Raw genomic sequence first — 23,364 nt, 5'->3', positions numbered from 1 at the left:
CTTGGGTAAGATCCAGCCCCCCGACATGCCATGTTCCTGGTAACGCTCGAGTTTGGTCATGGGCAAAACAAGCAAAAGATGGCATCTGATGTCAGTCAGGGGTTTTAGGGAGAGTAGGTATAAACCTTTTCCAACTTTTAAATGTCAAGAGTATGAATACACATTAATATAGATTATTCCATTTTAGGCCCTCTCAAAGTGCGCCTATCATTTCCTTCAAGTATATTTTATATTTCTTTTTTTTTTTTTTTGTAGTTTTTGGCCAGGGCTGGGTTTGAACCCACCACCTCCAGCATATGGGGCCGGCGCCCCCCTTTTTTGGGCCCCAGCAGCTGCCCTTTTTTTTTTTTTTTTTTTTTTTTGAGACAGAGCCTCAAGCTGTCCCCCTGGGCAGAGTGCCGTGGCATTACAGCTCACAGCAACCTCCCACTCCTGGGCTCAAGCAAGTCTCCTGCCTCCGCCTCCCAAGTAGCTGGGACTACAGGCGCCCGCCACAACGCCCGGCTGTTTTTTGGTTGCAGCCGTCATTGTTGTTTGGCGGGTCCGGGCTGGGGATTCGAACCCGCCACCTTAGGTGTACGTGGCTGGCGCCCTAGTATTTTATATTTCAAGATGATTCTAGAGATGACCTTATCATAGAAGATTCCAGATTTAGTTGGGAAAGGGTAAGAGTGAAAGTGAGAGCGTGTTCTGACCGGCCTGCCTCAGAGCCTCTGCTCAGTTCAGCCCCAGATGGTGCCTTGTAAAGTGGTGCTGACATTCTCCCCGTTTATTAGTGGCTCTGAGGCAGTGAAAAATCTGGGCTGGAGTATTTCTCTGGACAAATTGCACCCCGTGTCGTTGAGCTGCTTTTACAGCCTGGCTTGACACATGTGCCGCTTTCCTCCTGTTCCCCGCTTCCTCAGCCTCTGAGATTTACAGCTTTTAAAACTCTTACCACTCTTTTCTGCCCCTTGCCTTTAAGTTAAAAGCTGACCAGCCTGTAATATAAAACATAGAATTATGGTAATGAATAAGAGGTTAAAAGCTATCATGGCAAGTAAAACTTGAGCAGGTTTGGCTGACTGATATGGTAAAATTATGTGTTGAATTAAAACATTAAAATGCTGCAGGATTAATGGGGGGAGACAAGAATAGGAGGTCAGAACGGTGCTACGTCAGCACATTAACTGCCTCAGGGCTGGAGAGGGGAGCTTTCATATGTGCTTGTGGCAGGAAAGAGGAAAAGAAAGGTAATTTCGTCTTTGTTTTTCTTCAGGTGAGTAGAACAATGGAAATTCTCATCTGGGAGCCTCCCAGGAAATACACGTTATTCCAATTCCTTTCTATAGAAGGGAAGAAGTAGAGACAGCAGAAGCCTGATAGTTAACAAAAGGCGGTGACTTTGTAATTTGAATTTTTTGACTTTAAGAGTTCCATTATGCTGCTGGCATTCATTTGTTTGTGCATTCAATTTATCCAACAAATCTAGAGCACATCATGTGTCTGGTAGGGTGCAGAGAGCTAGGGATTCAGTGCATGATGACAGCTACCCCATCACTGGGCACTAAAAGGTCTTGGGCTGTACAGTAAGCAAGCCAGCAGTGACACACCATGGAGGGCTGTGGACCCTGACGCCACGGAAACCCGCTTGGGCTTGGGGTAAACACAGGCCTCTCCTAGAAGAACAGGGGCCTAAGCAGAGACCTGTAAGGCGGGTGGCAGTTTGTCTGAGGAGAGGGGTGGAAGAGCTTTGTAGGAAGACAGCACAACATGGGCAAAGGCTTGGAGAGGAGAGGGCACATTCCCTCTTGGAAGCTACCCAGGGATGAAAAGAATGATGTCACATGGTGAGACTAGAGCAGAGGGCAGGCTGTGGTCACAGAGCCCTGGATTCCGTCTCGTGCAAATGACCAGCAGACTCTCCTCTCTCAGTACTTGCAAGGCAGTGTCTCGGCTACTTTTATTTCCTTAATATAAATCTCGCCATTACGGTGGAGCTCCTACCAACAGAATTTTCTCATAGCTGACAGTGCAATGAGAATATCCTTGGTGAGTTGAGGGCCAGTGTGTCAGTGTGTTGCACCTTCTGAACGACTGTGAAACATGGCTAGGCCCCATGCATACAATGCCATAGGAACAGATCTGATTGCTTAATGCTCATTAATTGCATTTCTGGCATAGACGCTCAGGGTATGCAAATTCTGGGTCCTGCCCATAACAGGTAGAGGCTAATCCAGTGCCCTCCTCCTAACAGGTACGTAGGTAAAGAGATGACAAAAAGCCTTATAAAAGCCGGGTGCAGTGGCTCACACCTATAATCTTAGCACTCTGGGAGGCTGAGGCAGGTGGGTCACTTGAGCTCAGGAGTTCGAGGCCATCCTGAGCAAGAGCGACCCCATCTCTACTAAAAATAGAAAAACTAGCAGGGCATTGTGGCAGTTTGCTGTAGGCCCAGCTATTTGGGAGGCTGAGGCAAGAGGATCACATGAGCCCAAGAGTTAGAGGTTGCTGTGAGCTGTGATGCCTTGGTTCTCTATCCAGGGTGACAGGGTGAGACTCTATCTTAAAATAAAACACAGACTCATGCAGGGTCTCAGGGTGAGACTCTGATACAAGAGTGAAAGATTTCATAGGTCTTCAGTAGTGACTTGATAGTTTTAGGAGACCAACCAAATTATTTATTATTTTTTTGGAGAAAAATACGGTACAGTAATGGAAAGTGGGGAAAAAAAAAAAAAAACCCAGCCTGGGTTATCCTTTCAAGATTTTTCATGTTAAAGATGCCTTCAATGAATGTATTATATAATGTTCACTCTTAAAGATTTTAAAATTTAGTCCATTTGCCTTTGAACCTAAGAAAGCAACAAAAAGGGATTTTGTTCATTTGATTCTTAACTGTCGTTCAGAAGGTTGTGGTAAAAGTGTCTGTAATTTGGGAGGAGTGTTTGTAATTATTCTTTTGCAGAAAGAATAATTCTCCTCCTGCTTCTGCTGATACTGTCTTAGACCCTTCCTAGCTTGGGGTTAATGCAAATAATTCTCTGGCTCACATCCAGAGCTTCTGGTTCTCCATCAAATTTAGGACAAGAGCAGTGGGAACTGGGGTCAAAATAGGGTAAAACCGGAAGCCTGAATAAGAGAGGGTTTTGTATGAGATATGTGTATTTCCTCCATCTTTCCTTCTTTCTTTCAGAATGTGAGAATAAATGGGGAAGCCAGGTGGGTAGCAAGATACAGAAAGTTTATAGAAAGCCATCTTTGTAAGGTACCTGAGAAGGTCACTGTAAATTAATTCTTAAGTCTTAAGACATCAAATCACATGGTGGGTCACAGACCCTCATCAGCTGGGTCATACCCCATGTGCAGAAGACCAAGGTTTAATTTTGATTGGCATGATGCTGACATATCAATTTAATTTGCTCTGTAAGGTCACTAAGAATGTAAAAGGGAAGATTTGGCTGAATTCACTCATTAGTTAATAAAAAGAATGTAGAATCCATTAAGTTGATACCAGAGTCTTCAACCTGTTATTTATGGAGGTCTGCTATCTAAACTGGGCATGGCTGTTTCTTTCCTAGTTAATGAAATAATTTAAAAATCAGATAAGAATAAAACTGACATTGGACAGAAATGACTGAAAAGTTTGTGAAAATGTATAATTTCTGAGAGGAAACCCAGCATTTACTTTGCATGTCATCTGGTATGTGGTTCAGCTTTTGTTGAAAATAACAAAATGCTCTGTTTCAGGACATGGTGCATTTAACCAGTCACTAGGAGAGTTTGCAGAGTTATTCAAAATACCCTAATATTGCTCACGGCACTATCCGATTACTCTTTAGAATTAAATGTCAAGTCCATTTTGAATTATCCAAGAAAAATTTTATTGCCTACTTATGCATTATTTTTGACCCTCAAACATTATTAACTCTCAGTGCACTTTTCTCTAAATAACTTTTGTCTGTTCAAAAAACAAACAAAACTATCATCACAACAAGGAAGGTCCACGGACAAATATAAACAACTGTTATCAATGGCATTAAAAAGAGTGTATTGTGAATTGGTTATTGCTAATTTGGATTAAAGTGACCAGCAAAAAAAATTCATAAAAAATGGGATCGTTTGTCTTCCCATACGAACGAGCTTTATTACATGAACGTGCATATGACCTGTGGGTCACGACCCACAAGAACTGTATTAAAGGGCCGCGGCATTGGGAAGGTTGAGAACCACTGCTGTAATGTTAGCAAAGTATTCCTAAATAGCTGTATTACTGGATAGTGGTTAAGAATGTGTGAGCACTCTGTTTTCTAGAAATGGCATAGTGAAAGCATTTGACATTTTTTTCTTTCCAAGCAAATTTGATTTTGCCACTAACGCAATTGCCTATGAAATAAAAATATTTAGTAATTTGCTCTTTTCATCAATGGGAGTAAATGTTAAAAGATAATCACTACAGAAAAAAAAGTAAGAAAAGTTTGATTCAAATCAGAGGATTATTTTAAAATACAATTTTGTAATCTGTCTCCAATAGAAATAGCTGATGAATTTATTATATGCAAAAGTTCTAATTGCCACTCTGTCCCATAAGCAGGGTCACTTTTGATAAATAAGAAATAAATACCCATGTATACCTAATTGTATAGACACGTGTCAGTAAGTCATTTTAAAATTATATAATAAAATGTGGCCTAGAGTTTTAATGTTGTTTTTTTCTTTTTAATTTGCAAGGCAATTGCAGGTGCTCTCTCAATTTTCTTAAACTAGAAATTTTTGTCCACATAGCCCTGTGGCTCAAACGTGCCATTGCTTTGAATATTATGCAAGTTTGCCTGTTTGTAATTATCTGCAAGCATACAAAGTTCATTGAAGATTTAAGAGTCATCCATTTTTATTGTTTTTTGAGGGGGTAAATATCCTTTATCCCACAACAAACAATAGTGTGCTCCTCCTTTATAAAGTCTTGAATATTCATCTTATTCTATAATTATGGTGGACAAATGAGAATTGAAAAAGAATTACATCTAGGACTGCCATCCTGGCCCTCCCCTCCCCACCCCCCCACCCCCTTCACCCACCTGCAAGCATAAACATAGCAGGTGTGGTCTGGGCAAACCCAGAGTTGTCAGTGTTAAAGCAAATAAATGGCTTAGCACCAAGGCCCCCGTTTTTGGTGTTTGCTTCTGTATTTAAATGTGTTTGAGGTTTTCAACATCCCCAGAACATTGGCTATTAAGAGGCGGAAAACATGCAATTTCTAGCAGATGGGTACAGCCTTTGCTGGCAGTGCTGCAGAAATGGGATCAATCAACACCACTTCATGCTCCATTTGTCCAAAAGAACCCCACCTGGGGAAACCCTGTGGCCCAGTGCCTATTAGGAAAACACCTTAACGTGTTTCTTTAAACAAGAATTCACCAGTTGGCATTAATCAGGAAGAAAATGGTTCTCCTTTAATGCGCTCCCACTTGCATTTCTCATGTCTTTTTTTTCTTCGTGTCTTGATCCATGATCTTTTATTTTCTTTACTCATAAAAGACACAGCACAGGGAAGCCATACACAGCACTCACCCTTCAATGCTTAAACTTGGAAACTTTTCTTCTCCCTAATTTTTGTTCTCATTCTCTTTCTGCAGACTTTATTTGGCAAAGACCTGACTTTTCATTTGCCATCCGCCTGATGCTATCTTCTTTTTGAATTTCTGTACTTTGTTCTCTCCTTAATTTTAGAGCGTGTTAGGCTGAGGGTGTGTATTACGAGCCAGGGAGCCCCTGCAACCCTCACTGTTCAATAAACGTGAGCCCAGACAGTGAGGGTTGGGGCCTGATGAAATAAAAGCCAGGTGCCTTGGAGGTTCTGCAGTGGTCTTGAATTAATCACTTTCTTTTTTCTCTGATTCCTGGAACTTTTCTAGGTGTAAAGTGGATATCTCGGCGCTCCCTCTGAAGCAAGCCAACTGCTTGGAGCTGCCCTTAGAGAGCTGTCTGGGGGCTCTCCTGATGTTGGTCACACTTACGCCCTGCGCAGGAGTCTCCGTCTCTGATCTGTGTGTCTGCCCCTTAGCAGACCCCAGCGAAAGAAAGCAGATTTCCCAGCGATATGTGAGTGCCTTTGCCTGGTTACTCCACTCCCCCTTCTCCTGCCCTCCCTTTTAAAACAAAGTCTTTGTTGAAACAAAGTCTACAAATTGAAAAACTTCATCAAAAGAGATCTTTGTCCCAAGTTTAATTGTATGTCATAAAACAAGACATAAGACCTTGGGGTTAATGTGTTAATGAAAAGGTGAAAGTAGATTCAGAGTTTGCCTTGTGATTTTCAAAACCGAAAAGGTATTTTGAATTTTTAGCTTTTAGGGAGTCTTGGGAAAACATTGACGTTCTGAATGAAACAGACTTTGCTTAACATGTCTGCATATGTAAGTAGGAATTTTAATACAGTATGAGTTTGCAAAAGTAACTTTTCCTTTTAATCAAGCCTTAATATTTGCAGTGTTACAGATAACGTTTGCAGAACTTTTTTAGGATCGAGTAAGAACCTACTCATGCCTTGTAAAGCAATTGCACTAAGCAGGCATGGATGACTGTTACCTACTACTGTTACTACTCAGGGTAGTAACAGCAGTGCAATTTTTCCCTAAGTGGTTGCAAGGTACTTAACAGTCCACTCAGCATTTTTAAATCAAATGGCTGTGTCCCCTCCATTTATTTTTTGTATTCTGGCTTTCTAGGTGCCTTTATTTGCATTCTGGGATTTTTTTCCCCTATCTTCTTTGTGAATCAATATGTTTATTTTATTGCTATTGAGGGAAGGGATGTTTCAGGACGGTCGCATGAAAATGAAACAAAGATGAATCCTTATTCAATGGCACTGTCATGCTGAGCATAAACCGTCCTGTCTCCAGGACCCTTCACTGCACGGATGTATTGATTAATTGATTAATTCTTCATCTTCGGCAGTACGATTCCTACCCCCGTAGCTCATTGTCAAGGCAGATTGTGTGTACCAGGCTGACATACCGTGAGGAATGTTTGACTCGATTTGCTGTTTCCTCTGGTGACTGGAGTTTAAGCAAATGAAAATTTGACAGTGAATTTCCCTAAGCTTTCCCCTGGATAAATCGCAAAACTTACCAAATTCATGAGGAGTGCTGTACGTTTACTAAGTAATGTAAGAGAACATCCCAATGGCTACTCTGAATAATGCCTTAGGATTTGAGGATTGGTAATTGAAAAGTGGTTGAAGAGGCTACAGTTAAAATAGAAATATGTGTTTCTTCAGCTGGCAAGCCGGCCGGCATGCACAGGGGGACGAAGGCTGTGTTACAAAATGCAAGCTACAGCACCCCGCCCCCCCGAATTGTTTTTTAGGTTACGAGAACAGATAACCTTTAAAGGCAATTCTACCTCTAAATTGTAAAAGTATTTTATTTCAAATATTTTCTCTTAGCTTAAAAACTAGTTTTGTTCATTGGTTGATGCGGGTTAAAACAGAAGAAACAACTTTCATAAAGTTTTTAGGAATGATGTGTATTAGGTTTGGCAAACCTGAACTTTTAAGCTTTTGTTATGCTCCCTGAAATGCACAAATAACAAGGACTTTAGCATCTTTGCATAAATCCCTGAGGACTGCTTTACCATAGGTTGTTTGCTCTCTAATGATGAGGGAGTCCATTTGAAGGTTTTTTTTTTTTGAGACAGAGCCTCAAGCTGTCCCCCTGGGTAGAGTGCTGTGGCATCACAGCTCACAGCAACCTCCAATTCCTGGGCTCAAGCGAGTCTCCTGCCTCTGCCTCCCAAGTAGCTGGGACCACAGGCACCCACCACAATGCCAGGCTATTTTTTGGTTGCAACCATCATTGTTGTTTGGCGGGTTCGGGCTGGATTTGAACCCGCCACCTTAGGTGTATGTGGCTGGCGCCTTAGCCACTTGAGCCACAGGCACTGAGCCACATTTGAAGGTTTTGAGGGAGCGTCTTTTTTAGCAGATGTATGCAAGAGGTACTAGAAGACAGTTTATCTGCTGATCTGGTGCATACGATTCCTTCAGGATGCTGTGTATGTGGGCATCCAACATCCCTAACAACCAGCAGATAGATTCCACGTTTGGCTCGTGTACATGACAGGTTAAAGGAAATATGAGTACAGGGTGATACTAGATGCCCCATCTCTCATATAATGAACTAGCTAACACATTGATCAGAAAATTCAGTCTTATTTTCATCCTAACTCCTTTCTTTCCATTTATAAATAAGTATCTACTGGCGGTCCAAGTTTAGTTCTCTGGTATCCTTACAGTTTGAACTAACTAGGTTGGAATGATGTTGCCTTTTAGGGTGATATAAAAGTTGCATTAGAGAGAAAGGAGGAGAAAAAAAAATGTAGTAAGTTTTATCCACGCATTTTCCCGGTGGGATATCTGTGCTATCACCAGGGGGCGATGTTAAAAGTAGATTGTATGTGCTTCTAATTGGTTTATTTTAAAGCTGTAGCTAATTAATTCTCAGTCACTTGTCTTTTAATCTGGCTGCTGTACATGCCTAACTTGCCTATTGACTGACATAATGCATTTTTTGGAATATTTTAAAGACTTCTTGAGAAAGGGGAAGATAAATCCAGAATGCACTTTCTGTAGGACTTTATGGAATTAAGTAGTTTATTAAAAAGCTGTTTTCATTTATGGGCTCCTTTTCAACCTCCAGTGCTTACAGAACTCCCTGAAAGACATGAAGGACGTCGGCATTTTACAAGTGAAGGTTTTAAAGGCGGTCGATCTCTTAGCTGCGGATTTTTCAGGTATAGACGATTTTCCTTTTCTAATTCATTTTTATTTATTCCCTGCTTCGAAATAATCTTCTGACGGAGCAAAATGCTTAATAAGTAGAAGCATCTACACAGCAATCTTGCTTCTTCACACAGAATCATAGCAAAAAAGATGCATACTTGTGCAATTTTTTTTCACATAATGCCCATTTATTACCTTTTTTTTTTTTTTTAACTCTGCTTCCATCATAAGCTAGTCCACGTGGGCTTCAAAAGTACTTGTAGATTATCAGCTTCACGACTTCTTTATTTGTTAAATTAAGTTTGTGGTCCAGCTTTTCTGTCCTCTGGAAACAGTAACTTGAGTGCTCACCTTCACCCCTGCTGGGCTGTAGCCGTCACAGGAAGGCACGTGTGTTTCTAACTGAGCATGAGGGCGGAGCAGGCTGGCACCTCACAGTAACAACAACTGGAGGTCAGGCTGGGGACCATGTGGTGGTCAACGCTGTCTTCTAGGAAGTTCCCTTGGTGTTTCACTAACTTGATCTTTTAGTAGACATACGCTTAGTGCTCGATTGTGCTCTGCTGCGAGTGGAATAATCTAAATAGTTCTAGCGTCAGATCTGAGGCTCGTTGCCAGATGACCCCTGTGTGGTGACTAATAGTTTAGCTGCCTACATGACACATGCTATTTACCAAGTAAATTGGTGAATACCAAGAGCATTCTACAGCATGATTCTATTAACTTGTCATTATGTTTTCTTTTAAAAATAGCTCATATTTTTAGAATGTCACCTATTCCTTCCTTCCTTCCAAAAATAATTTTCTCATATTTGTGGAACCTTGACATTTCTAAGACGGAGGAAGTAAAACCTTTGGAAAAGAGAATTTCAATTTTAAGTGTATTATATTTAAAAAATTATACAAAATATACATTCAGTTGCAAAATGTTGTTCTTTTTCTCCTGCCTCAAAAATGAACCAGTAGAGGCTCAGCATCCATAGCTCAGGCACCAGCCACATACACTGAGGCTGGCGGGTTTGAACCTGACCCAGGCCTGCCAAACAACAATGACAACTGCAACAAAAATAGCCGGGCATTGTGGCGGGTGTCTGTAGTCCCAGGTACTACTCAGGAGGCTGAGGCAAGAGAATCACTTAAGCCCAAGAGTTTGAGGTTGTTGTGACACCACAGCACTCTACTGAGGGTAACATAGACTCTGTCTCAAAAACACCCCAAAACACCAGTCCACTGTCATTTGATCATAGATCAGAAGAGGTAGCCATTTGTTGTTGGTGCCTGGAAGACTCAAGAAGTATGTAACTATTTATGTCTGTACCCAGCATTTTCGAGTCAGCCTTACTTTATGAACGAGTGTTCATTTAGTGAAATTCCTCAGGGTAACAAAGCACGCCCACACAAACAAAAAGGAAGTTCATTTGTTCCGAATAACCAGAGGCTTTCTCTATAGAATGATAATTTTAAACAAGGTACCAAGAGGGGACTTTCTCACTTTTCTTTTATACATATATATATTTTTAATTTTGTGGTTATTTGTTTCTTAAAAATAACAAAAAGTCGCCACAATAACTGATGCTTTAATGTTTCTCCCAACATTTAGGAATCCTGGTAAAAGTCCCCAGGGTGGGGTGGGCAGGTCTTGGCAAAGGTGTCACAGAGGTTACAGTTTCTGTCTGCAAAGGACAAGCTTGTCCTGTACTAGAGGAAGAAGGCAGAGCAGGTGGTAAACCTTGTTGTCACTGGTTTTAAAGATTGTAAAGCAATCTATCTCTATGCAAGTGACAATTAGAAAAAGAAGATATGGGTCCTTCAAACCACTGGAAGCAAATTAGAAGGCTTTTCCTCAATTGTCATTGATACTATGCTTATATGATCATTGAAATAATTTGAAGTAAACTTTAGAAACGCTCGTTACTATTCTAGTATTTTAGAAAACTGGAATAAGATGCCTAGATATACACTAAAGTAAATGTCTTTTCCATAATTTTTTTACTACAAAAGAAAAAAATTAGCCTGCATTTTCCAATGTGTTAAAAATATTAACAATGTAAGTCTATATCACTAGTATTAAGATACTTGAAAAAGATGAAGGCTTTAATTCTGTAGTGTATAAGAATGTATATTGTTTTTAAATTATTCTTATAGATATGCCATTTTATTGTATGAAGCTATTAGTAATTTTACATTTGTATATGTCTTGGGTATTTTTTTAGCATTTCTGAAATTTGTGTAAAACAGAAGACTTTTTTTTTTAAGCAAAAATCTGAAGTAATCCATCCTCTCTTGGAACTCATCCCTCTCAAACTGGTGGAATGTATTATAATCTTTTCAGGTTTTTGCCAACATTAGATGTGGATAGATAGCCATGAGCAGTTATTCTAAAAGGAGAGCTTGTCAGATATTTTTATTAAAGAGTTTGCCTCGCAAATTCTTTATGCCAAGCATAACCTAAAATTTCTAAGTAATAGGTTATCTAGTCTGATGTTATTACTTTCGTAGCAAACCAAGGCATAGCCTTGATTCACGAAGCAAATGATAAATGGTACACTGAGACTCAAGGTGAACATAGCTTTGTGTCAAGCTTAATGAGACCAACATACTTCACTCAGCTGCTGCTAGTCTCAAAATAGCTATTTTAAGGAGAAAATAACCCACATTCTAATGATTAAATGAGAGAGGAAAACATTTTGTTCTAGACAAAGCTGATCGGTGGTTAGTGCAACAGGTTCCCTCTACATAGTAGAGCCCAGATAGAGCGTGCTGCAGTCTAATCTACTCTACCCAGAGCTGATCAGATTCATGAATTAGTAGTACTAAAAAAAATCATAGAGTTTATCTCGTAACTATTAAAAGAGAATACAGTAAACAGTGGATTACTAGTAAAATGTTAGATAATTGAAATATTTTCTGGTACGAATTGTGTCCTATTTCAGTATAAATGACAAACACTTATCTTACCTATTGACAGAGCAACCAATGACAAGGAGGAAATTCTTGCCATGCTCAGTTCATATTTGCAGAATTGCTCAGCCTGGCCTTATCATAGTCTATAGAAGATTGTAGAAAGCTTTTGGAATTGTAAAACGTGTGGGTTAATTCAGCTTACCAGTATTGAGACCATTTTGGCCACCACTGCTTTACACCTGTATCAAAATTCAATGCTTAGTCAATGACTCTTGCTAACATGTCATACATGTACCTTCCTACTCATTCAGCTTTCTTTTTATTTGTTTTATTTTTTAGAATAATGCCTGTAGAGTGACTCCCTTCCCCCTAAGGAATCTTCCAGGGGCACAACGCTGGTTGTTATTTATTCTCCCTCTGTTATTCCTTTAACCTTTACCCTGTTACCACTACTGGGAGGGCCCAGACCACTAAAAATTCTGACATAATCCAGGGGATTCTAGAGTGTTCTTTGACTAGCCGTGCTGCCAGTAGAGAAGAGCAGGCAGAGGTGAAGTAATACAACACAACGCAGTACAGCGAAGGTCTCAATATCTCTTCCTTTTCTAGCATGACTCCATCTTCATTTCTCATTTCCTATCGTTATCCTCATGTGTATGTCATGGTGAGGAGCTGGGGAGCGATCAAGGGGGGACGAAGGAACTGCAAAGACCGTCTTCACTCACGAGTCAAACCTACTTGTCTTCCAGAAGTCTCAGGGGGATTTTTATTTCTCCCTTGAGACTTTTTGGCACTTTTGACCATTCAAAACCAAGTCATAAACTTCAAAAAGGTTCTGAATATGTCTCGATCCTCTGGATCTTGTATCTTTGGCAGTGACGTTATCACTTGGACCCCTCTCTGGTTCCGATGTGAGTAAATGAGACAACCCCTAAACGAGCATCATCTCAAAATACCTGTTGTAAGAACAGTAAAGACAGCATGTTTCTAGGGAAGAAATGCAGGTTATTATAGAGTGTATTTGATAAATAAGCATGTTAGGAACTATATAATTGTGCCTGATCCAAAATATATTTCATTTTAGAATAAAGGTACATTTAATTCTAGAACTCCCTGTTTTATTTCTATAGCTTTCCAATTGCTTAAAAATAATTTTTTTTCCCTAAGTGTAGGGAAAGTCACCCTGGTGTTCGATCAAGTGATTTGGACAGATACTCATTAAGCACCAAGACTCAGCAAGCAGATGTGCCTGCAGGGAGCTTATGATCTGTAAGCCAGAGCTCTGCCATCCTCTGTCATCTTCACACTCCCTTCTCTCCTGCAGAACTGCAGGTGGGAGGGGTGGTATGTGCCTCCCCTCAAGACGAGGACCTTGCTCTAAATCAAGGGGTGGCGTTTCCAGTTCACTGCTCCCTTGTCTGTGGTGTTAGGAAGAGCGCTTGTTCTGTCCCACACGTGGGTTTGATCCCCGCAGTTTTGTGGGAAGTACTGCATTTGTTCCTTTTCCGTGGGCCTGGGAATCCTGCCTAAAGCAGAACAATGTTCAGCTTGATGATTTGTCATTGAAGATGAACGTTATTGCCCTCATTTTTACTCTTTATTGCTATGGTAGTTGCATTTTAATCCCGATGTAATAGACGATACAGGGAAGAGGACAAACGTCATAATAATCTTGGTTCTACAACTTTCTGATCTTAAATCCATTCTGTGCGTCTAGATCCTCGTGGGTATTTTGAGGGTTCAATTAAAACCTAAATGAACATTTTTGATATGTATTGAATGATTAATAAATAGATAACCTTGGAAATAAATACTACTAATCACTTTTATCTCTTTAATGATTACTTTGAGAAATCTGTAGTTTACCACTACATGACATTTTTTCTTTTCTTTCTTTTTTCTGTTGCCTGCTAAAAAAATGAAGTCAAAAAATATGCTTTATACTAGGAAATTCTTGTACTAACATAGTTTATTGCTTGCTTTTCACATTTAGATAATCTGGACAATAGTTTTATCAATATAAAACACCTTTATGGGCTCATCCTATTTTTTGTTATACAGAAAAGTGCTATTTTCAGAAACCATTAGCCAAAGTATTGCATTTAGACCCCACATTACAGAGTAAAAATGTTTCTCCTATATGCTATGATACTGATTTTTAAGGCATTTCTGTAAAGTATAATAGTGGCTATATGTATTTTATTTTATTTTATTTTTGTTTTTGAAATATAAGACTGCTTATATCAAAAGGGGATTAGTTATTGTTCTCTAGAGATTTTAAACGACATGCCCACATTAAGTTTTATTTTCATTGTCCTTCTCTTGAAGCTATATCCATAGCGATACTTCTCTTAAAGATGCCCTATTTACGAAAGGGTGATTGCAGTTTCTACAAAACTCAGCTTTGGTGATTGAATGCTTTTAATTTTCATGCGATTGTCATGGATAGCGGAGCTCAAAATGAGACCAACTTTTGAAAAACACATTAAAAACTACATCAATCTGCCTTTGGCAGGCAGGCTGTACTGTCTGCCAGAAAACGTGGATTCTGGTTGATGTAAACTTTGGGAACATATAGAAGACTTGGCAGTTTATAACTTAAACTCATGAGAATGAATGAATTCAGTTCATTTATTACATTCCATGACTTAACAGAGGAATCACTTCCATCTTAGCAGTTGGACTCTTAGTAACATCTTTGTTTATTCAGTAAATACAACTCTTTTGTGTGAGACACCCCCCCTTCCCCCACTTCTGTGTGAGATCACAGTGCCCTGGGGACATGGTGGGGTATAGGAATCGGCCTCTGCTCTCACATGAAGTGACTGATTAAACCCATGGCTGTCTAATTTCAATTATACTGCTGAGGTCAAGGACAGGGTGCTAACATTCATTACAGGGATGCCCGATGGGAGATCCTGCAGGAGGTGATATTTTGGCTGAGATGTTGAGGAGTTGGTGTAGCAGAGATAAAGGAAGAATATTTTTATTTTATTTTGATTTTTATATTTATTTATTTTTGAGACAGAGTCTCACTATGTCACCCTGGCTAGAGTACTGTAATGTCACAGCTCACAGCAACCTGAAACTCTTGGGCTTAAACGATTCTCTTGCCTCAGCCTACCAAGTAGCTGGGACTACAGGCACCTGCCACAACACCTGGCTATTTTTTGGTTGTAGTTGTCATTGTTTAGCAGGGCCAGGCCTGGTTTGAACCTGCCAGCCCTGTTGTGTGTGGCTAGTGCCCTAACCACTAAACTATGGGTGCCGAGCCAGAAGAGCATTTTTAAATGAGGGCACCGCATGTTTCAAGGGCTTTTCGAGGTCTGAGAAGAAAGCACATCAGACTGGAGACCAGAAAGAAAGATGGACCCTTCAGGGGAGAGGAGGCTTACGTCTTAGGTGGGACTGGATTATGTAGGAATTTAGAAGTCAGGTGAAGAAAGTTAAGACGCTTTAATAAAGGAGTGATACAATCTGATATAAACCTGTAAAAGTTTATCCCAGAAGCTGTGGGGAGCAAAGATTTTGAAGGAGGAATGAAGAGATGTTAGAGGATGATACCACGTGTGTTTTGGGAACTTGAGTAGCAGCAGAAATGGAGTTGGAAGGGACATGCTTATGTCACTTGTTTGTTCTATTTGGTTCTAGAATCTTATCAGCAATGTACTTTAACATTTTAGCAAATGGACTGACTCTTTATTCTCCTTTGCTGTTTTCATAGTCCTAACACGCATGTGTCAGCACCTTGCTCTGGGTATCTGTCACAGCAGCACCTCGCTCTGGGTACCCGTCACAGTGCCGTGAGCAGGGTTCCCCTGCATGACACTGAACAAGCCAGTCTTGGTCCTAGAGAAGCCCAGGACCCACATGGAAAGGCAGAGTTAGGAGAAAAGTTGGGCCCGGAAAGAACAGAATTGACGATTCTTCTTTTTCCAAACCCCTCTCAGTTCCAGGCATAGTGCTTTCTGCACTGTGTGGAACATGGAGCAGTCGTTGAACAAATGAGCAGGTGCTTCATGGAGGAGGCAAAATACCAAAACTCATTTTCATAGTAGTCAGGGGCTCCCTGGAGGTTGCAGACAAAGTTCCACAAAGAGGATCTGTTTAACCTGGGGCTGGGAGGTTGGTTGCAGTTTTATTTTTGGAGGGTCATGCGGGGACCAGTCTGTTCCCCAGGTAAAGTACGAAGCAGGAAGAGTCCTGTACTTCTGTGTGGAAGACAGGATAGGGAGCCCTGTGAGCTTAGGGGTTGGCTGGGGTTGGGAAACAGACTCCAGTCTTGGGATAGGGTTGGTTGATGGGGGTAGAGCAGGAGGATTATGTGGTTGACAGACAATATAGATTTCCAGAATGATCACATTTTTTCCAACATACAATACCAATGTTTACAAACAAATGGTTGGAAGCTGGCTCGGCGCCTGTGGCTCAAGCGGCTAAGGCGCCAGCCACATACACCTAAGGTGGCGGGTTCAAATCCAGCCTGGACCCGCCAAACAACAATAATGGCTGCAACCAAAAAATAGCCGGGCGTTGTGGTGGGCGCCTGTGGTCCCAGCTACTAGGGAGGCGGAGGCAGGAGACTCGCTTGAGCCCAGGAGTTGGAGGTTGCTGTGAGCTGTGATGCTACAGCACTCTACCCAGGGGGACACTTTGAGGCTCTGTCTCAAAAAAAAAAAAAAAATGGTTGGAAGCTAACGCATGAAAGCCAGGCTTTAGGAAATTTCATCTGTAATGGCTCTGCGGCCCACCACCCAGCCTTTAAACGTACAGTCTTCATATTTCGCTTCAGGAGTTGTTTGCCCAGAAACCCTTTCTTCCAACTCTGCCTCTCTAGTGACAGTCTAGGTTGGTTCCTGGTTGCTGGAGGGATGAAATGGAATGAAATCAAATGAAGTCTTTGCGTCTCTCCACCCGTATCTCCCATTTCCTAATTACCACCATTTGCATGTACACACCCCCCCATACCTTCCTAATAAATTTGTTGCTCTCATCTGTCCCATCTTCTCAGTAAGGACCTTTTCATTTCTGCAAGCCAAACACTCCCCTTTTAAACCTTGCTGACGATTAACCTCCATTATGAAGTATTTCTGGACTCTTCCTAACCAGATCACATTTCTCTGAAGTTTCGTTTTCTCATCTGCAGAACGGCATATAGGGTTGACTTGAGCATTAAGAAAATCTACCTAGAAGAGCTTGTTTTCCTGTAAGGTGTGTAGGCAGGTGCACGGAGCATGCTCCCTCGAGCCAACACCAGCACCAGGAAGAGCCAGGGCATTCCCTGCCATTGGCTGTCACTGGGCTTTGGCACTTTTCGGGGGGATGGGAAAGGCATGTCTAATTGGGGTGCCTGCATCAAGACCCTTAAGTATAAAGGATGACTGCAGAGTGGAACTTTACCGAGTAGAACAGCAAGGTGGTGAGGAGAATCCACGATCAGAGCTGAGAGCTGTAGCAACCCGGTTTCCTGTGGGGTGAGTGTGAGGGAAGTTTCCGTGGGCAAGGTGTCATTTGCAATCTAGCAGGGACCATTCCGACGGTTCTTCATAGGTAACGGCCTGGTGGTCATTATGTGTCGGGGCCTGATTCAGAGCTAGGGACGGTGGCTGCTTACTAAATGGTTGTCAAATGAATAGTATGACCCCTGATAAACATTTAATATGTGTTGTTTAGTCTGTGTAGCTGTCATAAATATAAAATTATTTAAATGAACCCCCCGCTTGCCATTTAAGACATAGAAATGAATTTTAAAGTGGTGTTAGAAAATAGCAAAAACTATGGGATGCACGGTGCTGAAACTCCGGTGTGAGACGGAATCACCAGCCATGTAACCGTGTCAGGGTGACGCGACCTCCGGACTCATGTTTTACCTGTGGAGCACACACCTGTCTGCCCGGCGCTGTTCTCTTGGATCCATTGGGGAACATTTGGACATCGCAGTTCTTATGGGAGAAAATTGTTATCTCAATTAAAAATATCTGTTATTTAAAGTCTATTCAGCGTCCTCCTATATCTGCAACCTTTTAAGAGAAAGAAATCAATCCATGAAGTGGACTCTATAGACATTTCAATGTCTTTGTTTGTTCTTGCTTCTGTCTGCCTGTTTACACCGTAATATTAATAACGGCAGCATTTTAATGAGCTCTGACTGAATCATCTTCAGAGAGTTGGAGCAGCGCGTTCCTTGGAGACACGTAACTGAAGTTCCCAGGTTCTGGAGGGAAGTCTGTTACTCATTAGCTGGGACAGCTGAGAGAGTGTGTGCTCGGGAGAGTGGGAGCCGGCACAAGCCCACCTGTGCGACGCCGGGGCCAGGCAGCATCTCCGCCTGCTGTGGGGCCACCCCAGGGCTTTCATTAAAAGTGTCAGACGGTTTCCCTGGAGCGTGTGCTGATGGCATGTCATGGCAGTGTCTCTGGAGGAGCAGTGCTGACACCTACTAATAGTCTGACAAACAGCTAAGTGGCTGTTTCAGCCGGGTTGAGCCGTCGAACTCGGGGTACCTGCGTGTTCCGCCCAGCGCACGTGTTCCCAGGCGTTAAGGAAGCGTGTGGTTCTGCTCTGGCCGACTCTTTCCCATTCAACTCCAGCCCCATGCTCTGCAAAAAACATGCCCAGAGTAACCTGTCTTTAAATAAGCAAGACTTTTTGCAGACACAGATAGATGTTTGGGTTTGTTTCGTTTTGACTGCTGCTTGCTGTGTGTGTGGCATTTCCCAGCATAGGTTTTAGAGGAGGAGTCCGAGCCCACTTGTGTCATGAAGGCTGAGGAGCCACTATGCCTTTCACGAGCCCCAGGAGGTCAGGCTGGGTACTTGGCCAGGTACTTTGCGTTTATATTCAGTGAGGCAAAGAAGCAGGAGGAGAGTTCACATCACATTGGGAGCAGCCACGGTCAAGGTCCAGCGATGGGAGTGCCATGGATCCAGCATTCTGGGGACACAAAGACCACACCGGACTTTTCCTGGGGTGGAATATTGACTGGACTTATGTGCTTAAGTATTTTTTGGTTTATAGTGATTTTTAAGCTTGATTTTCTAGCCTTTGTAAGTATTCTGAGAACTGTTCAATATTTTTTTTTATTAAATTCCTTTTCTGCCACATTTAGATGGGCTGTTTCCCTGCTGTCTGTAGTTGAGAACCCTAGCTCAGTGCCCATGGCTGGGTCATCATCTATTGGTAACTGAGATAATAGCATTGACTTAAAAGCTCTGACCAGGCACCCAAATGTCCCGGGCCCTGGTCAGTTGAATAGACTCTCCTGTTTAATACTGACCATCACCCATGCCTCTGATCTTCTTGCCCATTTTTTAAAAAAGATGTTCTTCATGCAGGCTCTTGTACACATTACTCTTCCTGTGGGAGTCTGGTAGCTCAGAGTTCCTGGTTACTAAGTGAATTAAGTGTGGGTTCAGTAACCTAAATGGGGTCCCATCAGTCAAGAGACTGGAGCACTCTCTGTTTTAGGCCCTGCCCCAGCACTCCTTGGCCATTTGTTGGAGAAGCATCTGTCTTGGTGACCCCAATTAATTTAGCAAGCACTGCTTTGTAAAGTGCCAGCGTGCTGTGGAGACAGGACATGGTGGAGCTATTCATTCTGTCCCTGACAGTTCCAATTCTGATCCCTCTGCCAAAACCAGCCAAAGGGACGTGAGTTTTCACTTGGCAACTCTCTGGATCCAACTTTAGATTTGGAATCTTCTTACCATTTTTGGGTGACGAGGATAGAAAAAGAAGAGGTAAGGTGGGAGAAGAAAAGGATGAGCTTAACTTTTTTTAAGTTAAAAATTCTGACCTTTATTGAATTATACTTTAACATATTTCATGGCACCAAAAATGTATCGGGGTGTCCAATCTGCACGGTGCCCAGAGACCGCGTGCAGATAATGTGAGGCCTATTTTGCATGGTGGTGTTAAATATCACAAAAATGATGCATGGCCCTTTTTCTGTGCATATCAGCTTTCATTGATTTTTTTTTTTTTTTTTTTTTTTGAGACAGAGTTTTGCTATGTTGCCCTCGGTAGAGTGCTGTCACATCACAGCTCACAGCAACCTCAAACCCTTAGGCTGAAGCCATTCTCTGGCCTCAGCCTCCCAAGTAGCTGGGACTACAGGTGCCCGCCACTACCCCCAGCTACTTTTTGGTTGCAGTAGTTGTTTAGCAGGCCAGAGCCTGGCTCGAACCCTCCAGGTTTGGTGTATGTGGGTGGCGCCCTACTTGCTGAGCTACGGGCACCGAGCCTTGTAGATGTTTTTGTGTTTACTGTGTGGCCCAAGATAACTCTTAATCTTCCAACATGCAGCAGAGAAGAAACAAGTTGGATACCCTTGATAGAATCATGGTCATTCTAGATACTCGACACAGCTACATGTTCAGTCACTCAGGAGCAGGGTGTTAACTCCTCAGAGCCATTTTTGTACTTTTTTATACTTTGTCCACTTTGAGATTCGCTTGTCTTTGACAACATTGTGGTGTTCTCTTTCCAGGGAAGAGCGATCCTTTTTGCTTGTTGGAGTTAGGCAACGACCGACTTCAGACACATACTGTTTACAAGAACCTCAACCCTGAATGGAACAAAGTTTTTACATTGTAAGTGTTTTAGCCTCTGGAAACTGAGGAAAGGCTCTAATTTAGAGAACAATTATCCTTGCTATGTTTGGGGCAAGCTGGGGCTCTCGAGTGGAATGTTCTGTCCATTTTTATGGGCAAGGGGTGTATTTTATTGTTTTTTTCTTCTGAAAGCCTTTTATCCTTTCACAGAGTATGGTGTTAATAATGGGAGAGACCATTGAGGGCTGCCAAGGAGGGTTACAGGAGGTGTTTGTAAGTCGATCTTTTAGTGAGTGACCACATTAATCTGAGTAGCTGGAAGCCTCCGTCATGTCTAGATTAATTCATTCCTGGGTTACAGAAAGTTACTAATGAAGACTTGCCTTAAATTCAAGGAGCTTATATGTTTTAACATTATTTTACTGCAGTGGTTCTCAACCTTCCTAAAGCCACAACCCTTTAATACATAGTTCCTCATGTTGTGGTGACCCCCAACCATGAAAGTATTTTCGTTGCTACTTCATAACTGTAATTTTGCTACTGTTATGAATCATAATGTAAGTATCTGATATGCAGGATGTATTTAGGTGACCCCTGTGAAAGGGTCATTCTACCCTCAAAGGGATCACGACCCACAGGTTGAGTACTACTGTTTTATGGCTTATATTCTGCCAGAATTACAGGTTATCTGTGGATTGTTAAAGACTCCAAAGTCTCTTTGTATTTCAGTTTATCTGAGTGACCTACCTCATAGCGATGCCCTGCCCACTCTATCAAAGTCAGGGATTTAGGAGGCCGGATATATTTAATTTTCCTAGATTTCTTTTTCTTTCTTTCTTCTTTATTTTTACTTTATTTAATTTATTTTGAGACAGTGTTATTTTGTCTCCCTGGGTTGAGTTCTGTGGCATCATAGCTCACAGCAACCTCAGATTCCTGGGCTCAAGTGATCCTCTTGCCTTGGTCTCCCAGGCAGCTGCCACAATGCCAGGCTATTTTTAGTAGAGACAGGGTATTTCTTTTGCTCAGGCTGGTCTTGAATTCTTGAATTCAAGCAATCTATCCCCTCAGCCTTCTAAAGTGCTGGGATTACAGGCATGAGCCAATTTTCCTAGTTTTATTTAGATTCCAAAGCACAGGAACGATGGGGGAGACCCCTGTTGAATTTGGGAAGAATGGTAGTATACTTCCCCCACAAGGCTGAATAAATGCTCTCTCTGTGCTTACCAATGAAAAAGAAAGAAATAAATGAAGTTCATTTTACGCAGAGTTAATGGTCTTAATAGAAAGTTCCCAAGGACCTACCAGGAGTGGACTAATTCTGCCAAACAGGTTTGCCCAATGCCAGGTATAAGTTTCTCTTGTTTTCCTAAAACATTGCCCATGGTCAAAGCTTCCTTTTTTCATTGTTGCTGATGTCTGACTTCTGGACAATATAAAACAGTGTTTCAAAATGTTCTTAGTAGTTTGTGTTTCAACAATGGGAGCCTTTTGGTGTATTTCAGCAAAAGTGATTTCACCAACTTTTTTTTTTAAGAGCTAATTCTTTAAAGAAAATGTTATTTTCACTCTTCTGCTTTGGAGACTTCTTTGAAATCTCTTTGCTTTGACCCTGCTCTTTGTTTCTCCCCTTCTCTTTCTCACCCCGTTTCTTTCACAGGACCCACCCTTGAGTACACATAGACTGTATGGGAAATGTCACAGTAAAAAGTTGACTTCTTTTTTTCATATGGATGTCTAAATCGTCTGTGATGGAAGGTTTGGGAATACAGTCAGTTTGATTTAATTTTTGGAATTTAATTAAATGGTAGTTTTATACTCTAAGGACAGACAGGCTTAATTAGTGAAACTGTTTTCAGATCTTCATGGAACAGACTTCACGTGTGTGTTTTTGTGTATAATACTTGGCACTTTTGGTTTCAGTCCCATTAAAGATGTCCATGATGTTTTGGAAGTGACAGTGTTTGATGAAGATGGAGATAAACCCCCCGATTTTCTTGGGAAAGTCGCCATTCCCTTGCTCTCCGTAAGTTCCCTTTATTAATAAACAATTTGTGAGTCATTTTACAGTTGTTGAGTTTCTATGGTCTGCAGTTGGGCTGAATCTTAGCCTGGGGGTGGGGGGAGCCCCTCTTTGATATAGCAGAGAGGTACTGTTTTATTTCTTCTTCTTACCCCAGTATCCTCAGCAGTTTTATCCTTAAAGGAGCATTTGTGTGTGTGTGTGTGTGTGTTGTCAGTCCAAATTGATTTAACCAACCAACACAGTTTGACTAATCTTTCAGTGTACTCTCAATCTTCCCATTTTAAGAGGCGAGTTTCTATTTGTTCACGAGGAATATAGAGCCTTGACTGACTGTCCATTTATTAATGAGAAACACATGTGTGTATTTCTTTCTACCTCCTTCCTGCACGTTTCCTCAAAGATTAATTGTTGGTAACCGCACATTTGTTCTCAGTACTACTAAAGACCATTTTCCCAGAAGTTCTATTTGTCTTTTTTAGTAGTCACATTTGCTTTAAATCTCAAAAAAAAAAAAACACAAACACTTTGTGGAAGAAAGCACAGAGCCTCTCTTGAAGAAGAGAGTGGGCAGTCCATTTAAAGGATAATACACAGGACCAGCGACAGGGAAAAGCTGGCTAAAAAAGTACGTATGAAAGTCGGAAGGCATTCATAGATGCCGTTATAGGAGCAAAAAAGAAAAGCTAGAGAACAAATTCACCTCTTAATTGGACATTAATGTGTCATCAAATGTGCTCTTCTAGAAGAGAGAATTTCAGCTTTCCACCCGACCACTGATATAATTTGTTACAGACTCATTATAGCTTTATCAGCCAATGGGACTTTCTTTCTTCCAAAAGACTTAAGTTTGCCAAAACTGTGCATTTTGTGGATGGAGCCTGTGTGTAATTTAACCATGAGATTAGCCTAGCTCGCAGGATGTGTACGGAGGGAGGAATGCTGTCCCTCTTCATATTTCTTCTTCTGTTTTTGCTCGCTTGGTTAATTTCTCCCCAAGTTCTCATATCCCTGATGTTACTCGAAGAGGCTGCCTGAAGCATCTGCTCCCTGGTACAGCCGGCTCCTGCCAAATGCTCTGAGCTGTCGGCACCAGGCCGCACAGCTCACAGAGAGGAGATGGTA

General features: G+C 41.6%; 1 protein-coding gene across 4 annotated transcripts in view; it reads left to right on the top strand.

Annotated features, from left to right (window-relative positions):
• MCTP2 (multiple C2 and transmembrane domain containing 2) overlaps positions 1-23,364 on the top strand; it is a 183,726-nt gene that overhangs the window by 60,723 nt on the left and 99,639 nt on the right. For all 4 annotated transcript variants that reach the window (XM_012804444.2, XM_003788814.3, XM_023512681.1 and 1 more), the window contains 4 exons: positions 5,895-6,081; positions 8,679-8,772; positions 20,153-20,255; positions 22,140-22,242. In XM_012804444.2, coding sequence (XP_012659898.1) covers positions 5,895-6,081; positions 8,679-8,772; positions 20,153-20,255; positions 22,140-22,242 — 487 coding nt within the window. The remainder of the gene's footprint in view (positions 1-5,894; positions 6,082-8,678; positions 8,773-20,152; positions 20,256-22,139; positions 22,243-23,364) is intronic.

Source organism: Otolemur garnettii, unplaced genomic scaffold (assembly GCF_000181295.1).
Source record: "Otolemur garnettii isolate 467f Iridium unplaced genomic scaffold, OtoGar3 scaffold00029, whole genome shotgun sequence".
Lineage (NCBI taxonomy): Eukaryota > Metazoa > Chordata > Mammalia > Primates > Galagidae > Otolemur > Otolemur garnettii.
Note: the sequence above shows the minus strand (reverse complement) of the source record. Positions and strands in the feature narration are given on the sequence as shown.